The sequence below is a fragment of the Cydia strobilella genome, chromosome 7 (genome assembly GCF_947568885.1).
Source record: "Cydia strobilella chromosome 7, ilCydStro3.1, whole genome shotgun sequence".
Taxonomy (NCBI): domain Eukaryota; kingdom Metazoa; phylum Arthropoda; class Insecta; order Lepidoptera; family Tortricidae; genus Cydia; species Cydia strobilella.
The window spans coordinates 8,105,467-8,117,026 of NC_086047.1; the positions used below are offsets into that span (position 1 = coordinate 8,105,467).

Consider the following 11,560-nt stretch of genomic DNA (forward strand, 5'->3'; position numbering starts at 1 on the left):
TTTAACTCGGGTGAAAGGCACCATTTCATCCCTTGGTTAACAATCTACTATTGCACAATTTCATTACTGAACCTACCTTTTACGGGTACGAATAAAATACGATAAGCGACTTTCTAAAATGTGTCCAATGAATAGTTACTTGAAAATTTGAACCTACACGCATGGCACATTTGACCCGAAGCAAGGTTACGTTACGCTATGTTCTGCTTGATACATTTTACAACAAGTATAAAACCAGAATTCAGCTCTATACTAGCATCATTTACTTATTAGTCATAAAAGTAAAACAATCAATTATGTTCTCCAAAGTAAGTTTAATCATAAATACTGAAAATAATAGGTACTAAATTAAAGCCTTCAATATGACGTGATTAACAAATACCGCCACTGTTCCAGATCATCGCTTTGTGCGCCTTCGCGGCAGTAGCTCAGGCCGGTCTCTTGGTTGAACCACACTACTCCTCGGCTGCCGCCGTCTCCTCGCAGAGCATCGTGCGCCACGACCAGCCCCAGGCCGTAGCCCACAAGCTGGTGGCTGCCCCCGACGCCTACCACGCCGCTCCTGCTTATGTCGCCTACCACGCCGCTCCCGCTCCCGTGACCTATCACGCTGCTCCCGCCTCCATCGCCTACCATGCTGCTCCTGCCGCTGTTCACTATGCCGCGCCCGTCGCTAAAGTTGTTGCCCACCACGAGGAAGAAATTGTAAGTTGCAATAAAAATAAATCTAAGTAATAAATTTCCTTCCTCTTCAACATCAAAACCTACAAAATATATATTTTACAAAACATTGACTTTCCAGGCTCACCCCAATTACGAGTACACTTACTCCGTGGCTGACGGACACACTGGCGACAACAAGTCCCAGCAGGAGACCCGCGACGGAGATGTCGTGAAGGGCTCTTACTCTTTCCACGAGGCTGACGGCTCCATCCGCACCGTGGAGTACACCGCTGACGACCACAACGGCTTCAACGCGGTGGTGCACAACACCGCCCCCACCCACGCGCCCGCCATCATCAAGGCCGCTCCCGTCCTAGTCAAGGCTGCGCCCGTCTATGTCGCTCACGCCTACTACCACCATTAAGTTACATGTTGAAAATTATACCAAAGAGAAAAACTGGCAGGAGTTAGTGGTTGAATATCTATTTATTTCATGCAATGTATTAAAAGTCACAACAAGTAAATATTATGCTGATTTTATTTCTTTCCCAATAATTTAGGTAATATTGTGTTTTTTTTATAATCCATTAAAACGCATGATTAATGTAGCATAGTCTTCTCAAATAAGTCTTCTAAAATGAAGTAATAAGTTAAATGTAGTTAAACATTTGTATTATTCACGTATTATTGTTAAAAGTATGGAGTTTTAAAACTGTAAGAAATATTTAATCTCAACTACGTTGCTGTCTATGGCGTCTATTCTTACCTTATAATTTGTGTCAAAAATGTATTAGGTAACAATATACAATCCCATCAGTTAATTGCACTATTTGTCACATAACTTACACAAGTGGCCTACTACTTTGCTAACAAGATGATATCTATCGATATGTTGATCGGGATTTAGATACGTCATACAACACGTTTTACATGTCTGTGTTTTGAAATAAGTAAGCCATTCAATCAGTCCTAAACTGAGCAAGGATTTAAAATTGTTGAGTTTGGATCTTGATTCTTGCTCCATCCATTAGTGCTTGTGTTATCACACTTGCAGTTTCCATGTAAGTTGCGAGCGATGCCGTTCCTGAAACCGCCAGGTGTCTTCTTCACCGCGCTCAGTCTGCGTTTTGCCCAGTTACAAAAAGCAAAGATTCAAAGTAGAATATTTTTTGAATTTCTTAATTAACGAGTTAGACACCATCAGTAACTGGCAGTAAAAAGTACAACAACGGGAGTTGTGGATATCAAGGGGAGGGGCTTTTGCCCAGCATTGGGACAATATAATGAGTAAAGATAAAAAAATTGTGTACCTAAAAGTTCACGACTTGGGAACTGATAGAAGATATAATTGCCTTAGGTTAGGTTAGTTAGCTTAGGTATGTAAATATTAACTTCACATAAACGATACATGTGGATATACAGTTGTTTTCTCAGTTGTAAAGCTAGTGGCAAATACGGATCGATGTTCTGTACGGATTTAAGTTCGCTCTGCTGTGCCACACCGGTCGGTCATTCACAACTACAAGCGGACGTAACATCCTCTACAGCATCGTTTAGGTAAATCAGCGCGTCTTACTACACATCCTTTCTTGCATCTACCACCTTTAATTCAACGCTGTAACTTATTACAAGGTCAAGTAGATAAAAACGAGTTTAAAATACAATTTCGTAGCTCCAATATTTAAAAATCATTATTATTACAAATCCACGTAAGCTTAGAAAAGATCACTTTTTCGGACTCAGGATTGTTCACGTGCTAGAGGGGTTGGGAAACATTTTCATTGACGTGTGTTTCCCATGTATTCCCCCAGGAGTCCCAGGATGCCCGCCCCGCGTATAGTGCTCGGTCATGTGTCGCAAAATGTATCTCTGTGCAAATGTGAATTCATGTTTTATAATTACTCTACCTTTTAAATAATTGCAGATATATTTATATTTTTGCGATTTTTATGTAAGAAAGTGAGGTGAGGATAGGTGGGATAAGAGAAACGCTTGTATGGAAAATAAACAGTTAAAGATGCTTTAATATGTACATATATTACAAACTAAGAAATTAAATGATAACACTAAAATAAAACTAATGCATAAATAAAATTAACTTAAAAATTCTTACGAAGAAGGACTTTCATTGTAGGGTTCCTCTTGTTGCGAACAAAATAAACTAAGTATGTTTCTCTTACCTCCACCTGACCCTTTATGAACTATTTGAAGAAGATCAATATCTGCTGATACTGATTAGTTATTATTTCTTTTCTTCTTATTAATCTCACTTCCATCGCGCGAATTTAAAACCTATTCACACGAGATAACTTTGTAATTCACCACTTGCATGTCAGTAACTAAAAGCATCGTGAGAACATATTTTAACTAAGTACCTACTAGCAAAGAGACGACCATCCATTGACCTTCATTGGTCGTATTTCATAACGTAATATGTTTTATTTGAAAGATATTAAATATAATGTTTAATGAGTATAAATGCCTCTGACCTTAGCAAGGTTCAAGCTTAATTTGAGCTTAAAGATCAATTTCTGTCAAAATTGGAACCATTGCTTTTTCTGAAAATGTTAGTATTATCACACAAGAAAAGCATACGAGAATATTTAATATTGGAGACAAGCATAAATCACTCAATATACTCCTGCTTTACTTCCAATAGTCAATAATAGCGTCGCTCGCAACTCACTTGTAAATTGCTAAATAATATGCATATTTAATTTTTGACACCTTTTATGTATTGCATGAAATAAATAAATGTTTAACAATTATCGCCAGTTTCTTTCTATCATCTTTGGTAACAATTTCCCTAAATATATTAGTGGTGGTAGTAGGCGGGAGCGGCGTAGACGGGCGCAGCCTTGATGACGGCGGGCGCGTGCGTGGGGGCGGTGTTGTGCACCACCGCGTTGAAGCCATTGTGGTCGTCTGCGGTGTACTCCACGGTGCGGATGGAGCCGTCAGCCTCGTGGAAAGAGTAAGAGCCCTTCACGACATCTCCGTCGCGGGTCTCCTGCTGAGACTTGTTGTCGCCGGTGTGTCCGTCAGCCACGGAGTAAGAGTACTCGTATTTGGGGTGAGCCTGCAACCCAATGTTTGGTAAATATGATGCGACTTACACAGGACACGTAAATTATTGAATTAAGTTTTCGCCACAACTTACGATTTCTTCCTCATGATGGGCTACTACTTTAGCGATAGGGGCAGAATAGTGAATGGCAGCAGGAGCAGCGTGGTAGGCGATGGGGGCGGGCGCGGCGTGGTACGTGACGGGAGCAGGAGCGGCGTGGTAGGCGACATGAGCGGGAGCGGCATGGTAGGCGACGGGGGCAGCCACCAACTTGTGGGCCACGGCCTGGGGCTGGTCGTGGCGCACGATGCTCTGCGAGGAGACGGCAGCGGCCGAGGAGTAGTGCGGCTCAACCAGGAGACCGGCCTGGGCCACAGCCGCAAAGGCGCATAGGGTTACGATCTGTGTATGAAAAAATAAGATTAAATTTTGGTACTATTTATGCATGCGCATTGGTACCTTAATTACTCAAAATTAACGTGAGTACTTTATTCAACTTACTTTGGAGAACATATTGATTTTGATACGTTCAAATTGTAAATGATAAACTGCAAGCAGTGAATACTTGTTTTATACTTACAAACTGTTGGTACGTGTCTTGGTATTCTAGAGTGGAGTAAGTAGTAAGACAAGTTTTTGGCATAGCCGACCTTGCCGCGGGCGACATCTCACATGTATACGGTGTTACTGTTCTAGATACAAAAACGCTTTTCATTTTAAAAAGCTTTTAATATAATAAAACAATTGGTAGATTACCAATATACTCGTAGGAGTGACATGGTCAGAGTTGGGATTCCATGGAAATACACATATGTTTTTAGATTAACGGATATATCATGATTCTAGTACTATAATGTAACTTTATTAAACATGATGTTAAAATATTTTCATTAAGGAAACTGTAAGTCTAGCTTTAAGAAAATTTCCAGTGTTATGTATAACTATAGAAGACTGTTTGTTTCTTAAATAAATAAATAAATAAATAAATATAATATACAAATAACAAACTGCTGCATCGCACATTGGCCGCACCGTGAGGGCAGCAGGGGCAGCTGCTGGGGTGGCGGCGCTGGGAAAATTTAAGTATGCGGGGTTGGACGCGTATTTGTTTGTGCCTCTGGTGGTCAAAACGGCTGGCTGTTGGTGCTCAGAGGCTAGAAAGTTTTTCAAAGAGGTTGGGAACCCCTTGCGAAATAGAGGCCTGTATCCCCGCTCCGGGTCATTCTTGGTGTAGAGGTTATCTATCGCGATTCATCGCGGTAATGCGGTGAGCGTTTTGGGCACCTTTGCGCCTGGGATGACGCGGGGTGGAATTTTTGACTGGCTGCTGACTGCTTTGTTTTTGATTTGTGTTTGTGTTTTTTGAATTATATTGTTTTATGTTAAGTAATTTGTAGTATTGTAGTAATTATGCGGTTTAATGATTTAATGTAATGTAATGTTTTAAATCTTTAATTGTACGTTATCGTTTACTTTAGAAATGACAATTGTTTTTATTAAGTATTTTTGTAAGATTAACAAATAATTGTAACTCACAATAACAAACTAGAAACCTACAAAATATTGATATATGCTTTTTGGTACAAGTATGTATATGTATGAACCTATTACAGATGTATTTTTTTTCTGTAGGATTTATATGGAAATATCTTTTCTAGGTCGTTTAATAAGCATCTAAACAAAATGCTACTTATTACTTTTTGTTTCTAGCAAACTAAGACATTTGTCATTGTCACACGCGCCGTACATTTGTATATTACTTATTAGTTTTCCATTTATAAATTTTCTTTCTGATATCGCTTTTTACTGATTTTCCGCAAAATGATGTTATGCTTGCACATAAAAATAAAAATAATTGTTTGATATATATTTATTTAATTACTTCCGAGTAGAATGCTTGAAGGATTCTTGCATATATTATCTGTAAATATTACAATGACGTTTAAAATAATTGGGCTATTATAATTAAATTTTTTGCGCCACCGTATCTTTAAGAAGGTAAGTAAGTAGTAAGGTCGGGGTACTTTAGCCCTCCAAGGTTACTTTGCACACCCATAAAAACCTATTTTATTGAATTGATACATTCTTAAAAACGGCATTATGTGATTAATCTGTTTTTGTGTAAGCATTTAGTGTCGTTTTTGAGAATTTATTAATTTAATAAATGGGTTTTAATGGGTGGACAATTAAAGTAATCTTGTAAGGGCTAAACTACCCCGACCTGCGAGACAGCGATTGGACCTTTCGTTCCCACCTATGGCCGCCGCTCGCCGCTGCCGCCGCCGCGCGATGTCGTGGCCGGGCCGTCACGGTAAGTATTTATTTACAAAAAATTTGCAAAGAAGTTTGTATTTGGGCTAATACAGCAAAGTTCAAATTGTTTAAGAACAGTATAATTGAAAAATACTGCTTAACACTATTTCTGTCTCATACTTTGCTGTTAACTTAATTGCTGAAATCAAAGATTGATATAACTCCGTAATAGATAGATACAGTCTAAGGAAAAAACGTGCCTCGAAAATCAAGAAAATTTGATTCTCGTTCAGAGGGCGCTACTAGTTTTGGCCTACAGTCGTATAGATGGCGTTGACGGTTTCGTTTGTTATTTAACAATTTTAACGCATATCAGTGAAAGAACATGGGTCAAAATCAAAAAAAATAATTAATGCAAATAAAAAAAATCATTTATCTATATTTAAATACATTCTATCGTATTTTTATAAATCTTCATTTTTAGTTTTAAAGTGTGTCGACAGATGGCAGTGAATTTACTGGGGTTACAAAATTTACTATGACAGTACCGCTCTAGTATAAGTTACTCTATGCTGAAATTAATAAAAAATCTTAGTGTGCAGGTTGGCCGAAGATTGCCTTTGCCCAGCAGTGGGACACCGTATAGGCTTATAATTATAATAAAAAGTGTGCAAAATTGTGAATAGGTAAGGACACATGTCTAGATCATATAATCCGCTAATCCTTATCCAGCAAAATACCTAAATACAAACTGTTAGCGAGAATAATTATATAAGGTGTAAAGAATAAATCTATTGCAAGGATCGCATTGTCGAGACTTCAGAATATCTGGGAGAGTATAAAGTATTCTAATTAAGGAAAATCTAATATTGCGTAACCTATACTTACAGCTAATTTAGTAGCACTTTTCTAGCAAACGTATTTTTTAATGAATAATAAAAAAACCGGCCAAGTGCGAGTCGGACTCGCGCACGAAGGGTTTCGTACCATTACGCAAAAAACGTCAAAAAAATCACGTTTGTCGTATGGGAGCCTCCACTAAAATATCTTTTTCATCTGTTTTTTGAGATACAGCCTGGTGACAGACAGACGGTCAGTGGAGTCTTAGTACTCTTAGTAATAGGGTCCTGACACTACGGAACCCCAAAAAATACCCGTCATTCTAACATAACAGGATGTGCAATCACGATACTTAAATTGAACCACCTCCGTTAAAGGAGTGGAAGAATGGTATCATCTATAAAATGTTTTTGCATGTTATTACTACCTATATCACTACACCTTAAAGTCCCTCGCCGCGTGTGTCTGTCTGTATGTTCGCGATAAATTCAAAAACTACTGAACAGATTTTCATGCGGTTTTCACCTATCAATAGAGTGATTCTTGAAAAAGGTTTAGGTGTATTATTTCTGAATCCATGCGAAGCCGGGACGGGTCGCCAGTTTATTATAAAATCGAGAATTTACTTACACAGCAACTTGTTGAAGTAATTCTATAATTCATATATTAAAACATTCATTATCTCCTGCGGCACTTTGACACGAGGCAATGTCAAATAGTGAGTAGTATCAATTCAAAACTAGTTTCTATTAATAAGTATAAAACGCTCTAGCACAATGATCAAGTTATCATTCATACTTCATACACTACAGAGAAAGTAGCAAAATGTTCTCGAAAGTAAGTGGACAATAAGTATATTTACTGTACATATCAGCATGTCATTAGTAAATAAAAATAATAATGGGGCGTGTAACAATTTCAAAAATATCGTTTTCATTTGATATTAAGTACAAATGTTACCTTGCTCGGGCTCATATACAGGCTGTCATTATTAGCCATTGGAGAAACCCTGAAATCCCACGTAGGGTTACTTCTTGGGAATGCTCTAACGTTAATATTTTTCAAATTATAACAAAAGATAGAAATACAAATTTCCAACAAAAGTTATTTCCAATAATCGAACACAAAAAGAAACATACTGTATTAATAATTGGCAGTCCTTTTGACAATTTGTTCGAAAATGTGCGGCAATGATGACATTTGCCAAAAGTCAGAATCTTATAAGTGTCATAAATAAAAACGAGAATGAAAAAGGTCCAAGAAGGTTTCATACTATTTATTACCTCAGGAGCTACTAACACATACTGGAGAATGTTCCAAAGTATAAAATCGTAATTAGTTAATTTCTTCGTAACCGCTACACCGGTTGTTATGATACTTTGATTTGATTTATATGAATTTCATGTTAACAATTTTTGTTTTGTACAATAAAGTGATTTACTACTACTACTACTTTGTATATTGGTTCAATACCCTAATGCATATGTACATTTCGGCTGTGTCCAATGGCTAGGGACACCCTGTATATTCGTGCATTGGGGACTGAAATTAATTAATTAATTATTATTTAACAACTACAAATTTTCTAATTGTAGAGAAATTCACCAATCAGTGAATTCAGATCAAACAAATAATTATTTGCAGATCGTGGCTCTTTGCGCGTTCGTGGCGGTTTCCCAGGCGGGTCTCTTACCTGGGCCCCAATACTCCCACGCCGGAGCCGTCTCATCCCAAAGCATCGTGCGTCACGATGAGCAGCCCCATCACTCCGCCAAGTTGATTGCCGCCCCCGTCGCCTACCATGCTGCCCCCGCTCCCGTTGTCTACCACCACGCCGCTCCCGCTCCTGTCGCCTACCACGCTGCTCCCGCCATCCACTATGCTGCCCCCATCGCTCACCATGAGGAAGAAATCGTAAGTTTCTAAGATTAAACATTCAAAAAAATCAATCAAAGAAAAAAAAACAAATGTAATGATGAGTGTGCAAATGTACTTTATAAAATTTAATCATGGCGTAATCTAATATTATTTCTTATTACAGGCATACCCTAAATACGAGTACACTTACTCCGTGGCTGACGACCACACCGGCGACAACAAGTCCCAGCAGGAGACCCGCGACGGAGATGTCGTGAAGGGCTCTTACTCTTTCCACGAGGCTGACGGCTCCATCCGCACCGTGGAGTACACCGCTGACGACCACAATGGCTTCAACGCGGTGGTGCACAACACCGCCCCCACGCACGCGCCCGCCATCATCAAGGCCGCTCCCGTCCTCGTCAAGGCTGCGCCCGTCTACTACCACCACTAAACTGTTATTTTGGTATAGGAAATGTTATTTATTGTAAATATAGATTCTTGCGAATGATAAATAGGTTGTTTTATGTAGGTATAGGTACAAAGCACCCCTAAAAATGTTATTTAACTTGACATTTATACTCTTGGAATAATTAACAATACAAAATATTATAATAATGGAGAGTTCCGAGTTTGGCCTAAGATTTCAAAAAAATCGGCCAAGAGCATGTCGGGTCATGCTTAGTGTAGGCTTCCGTACTTACCCGTCCGCCACAATAGGCCTCCAACGGGGCTATTATTAGTAAATATCATAACAAGCAAAAGGGAGTTCGCAGCGCTTTGTATGTACAGTCTTTCTCTTAAGACGGGAAGACTTTTTGCGATAACTCTAAATGGGTTTATCCGATTCTCGAAAGTCTGTTAAGTTTTACTTTCAAGATTTTTCATTATATTTTTTTGGAACAATGGTTCAAAAGATAGAGGGGACATATACACATTTTTTTTTCTTTTGGAGCAATTATTTCCGAAAATATTTACCATGTCAAAAAAAAGTTGAACAGTGACCCAACTATTTTTTTAAATAAAAGGCAATCCACAACAGGAGTGAAGCGAACCAAAAATTCCTTCCCACTTTACGTATAGGGGAGGTATTCTATTTTTTCCTTTTTGTACTTTTTAGGGTTCCGTACCCAAAGGGTAAAAACGGGACCCTATTACTAAGACTCCGCTGTCCGTCTGTCCGTCCGTCTGTCCGTCTGTCCGTCTGTCCGTCTGTCCGTCTGTCCGTCTGTCCGTCTGTCCGTCTGTCCGTCTGTCCGTCTGTCCGTCTGTCCGTCTGTCCGTCTGTCCGTCTGTCCGTCTGTCCGTCTGTCCGTCTGTCCGTCTGTCCGTCTGTCCGTCTGTCCGTCTGTCCGTCTGTCCGTCTGTCCGTCTGTCCGTCTGTCCGTCTGTCTGTCTGTCACCAGGCTGTATCTCATGAACCGTGATAGCTAGACAGTTGAAATTTTCACAGATGATGTATTTATGTTGCCGCTATAACAACAAATACTAAAAACAGAATAATATAAATATTTAAATGGGGCTCCCATACAACAAACGTGATTTTTTTTTGGTGTTCTTTTCCGTAGTGGTACGGAACCCTTCGTGCGCGAGTATGACTCGCACTTGGCCGGTTTTTCTTTTACCACTTTGTAGGCATGATTGATTTATATCCATGCCAAATTCGAACTATCTATCACTAACGATCACAGAGCAAAATTATGCAGAGCGGAAAATTATGTAGCTAAAAAGTGTGAAAAAAATATTAACATGCTCAGAGCCCTGTCTGGCGCGTGGTGGAGTGCTCATATTTACATAGAGTACTCTCAAAAACTTTTATATAATGAATTCATTAGATCCCATCCAGAAAATTATATTTTATTCATTTTAGGGATAACAAACAACTATACAATATAATGTTACATTTAGTAGTACAATTAAAATGAATAATTACTATTATGCATAGCCAACGACGTTAATGCTGAATTTCAGATGGACGTACAGTTTTAACTTAAACTAATAAACTAAATTAACTAAATCTGTATTTCAATTAGGGGTTTTTAAGGGAATCTAAGATAGCATATCTAAAATTAGCCTCGGGTAGATGACATATATCTAAGTGGGTAAAGTGTTGAATATACGTATAGTTAGTAGTAAGAAGCCTACGGAGGGGCGCGCGCGCGCTGGCATTGGTGTGGTACGGCACGGGGCCCCGACTATCCCCGGCACGGGGCCACCGCGAACAGCCGGTACGCGCACGTGTCTCGGTCTCGGCGGTTAACAGTTGGCAATTATAGAACATATTTTTCTCAAACATGCAATGAAAAATATTGATATTATGTTTTCATATTAGGCTATGAAGTATCACGTCTCAGGCGCGGCTAGACGAGAGGTCTGTAATGTAATTTCATACAAAGTTGCAGGCCTAGGCTGGGAAGTGGCTCTTTTTTAATTTCCATTTCACATATATTTGTGACATAGCATCATGGCATTCAGCCTTAAAAAAAAACTATAATAATATTTGCTTTTTGGTTCGGAATGACATACTGCCAATGCGCATATTAAAAAAAATATAAACAATATTTGATATATTTTGCAGTTTTATTAAATATTATTATTTCAATATTTATTATCGTCATTTTGAAATCTCACTATTTTTTTAATACGAGTTGGAGCCTACACGTGGCATACAATGAGTGACTGGGAAAGTGTTCTATCTCACTTGAGGCAAGTGTGACTGTATGTTATAGCTTTTGCCTGCGACTTCGTCTGCGTGGAATTATTAATTAAGGTACCTACCGGTATGTATTATAATTCATCTTCATCTAATAAGTCTAATAACCTTAATTCGCCAGCTGGGAAAACAAGCGCCGCCGCGTTATGAACTTATGAAGTGAGTTT

At 38.9% G+C, this 11,560-nt stretch overlaps 2 protein-coding genes across 2 annotated transcripts; one reads left to right on the forward strand and one right to left on the reverse strand.

Annotated features, from left to right (window-relative positions):
- Positions 1-375: 375 nt before the first annotated feature.
- Positions 376-9,196, forward strand: LOC134742812 (uncharacterized; the record flags this gene model as incomplete). Its single annotated transcript, XM_063675999.1, has 7 exons — positions 376-705; positions 803-1,085; positions 3,483-3,695; positions 3,807-4,115; positions 7,638-7,660; positions 8,468-8,737; positions 8,865-9,196. Coding segments are annotated over 7 exons (1,698 nt in total), but the record flags the coding sequence as incomplete, so codon positions are not given.
- Positions 3,376-4,367, reverse strand: LOC134743127 (cuticle protein 8-like). Its single transcript, XM_063676469.1, has 3 exons — positions 4,232-4,367; positions 3,824-4,132; positions 3,376-3,742 (listed from the first exon to the last, which is right to left on the reverse strand). Exons 1-3 carry the CDS (start codon positions 4,241-4,243, stop codon positions 3,479-3,481), a joined length of 585 nt encoding a protein of 194 aa, XP_063532539.1. The 5' UTR covers positions 4,244-4,367; the 3' UTR covers positions 3,376-3,478.
- Positions 9,197-11,560: the final 2,364 nt, after the last annotated feature.

Bases quoted from the DNA above. Each gene is read 5' to 3' on its own strand.
- LOC134743127 (XM_063676469.1), bottom strand. The intron at 3,743-3,823 runs GTAAGTTGTGGC...ATTGGGTTGCAG, and splicing joins CCCATCATGAGGAAGAAATC to GCTCACCCCAAATACGAGTA.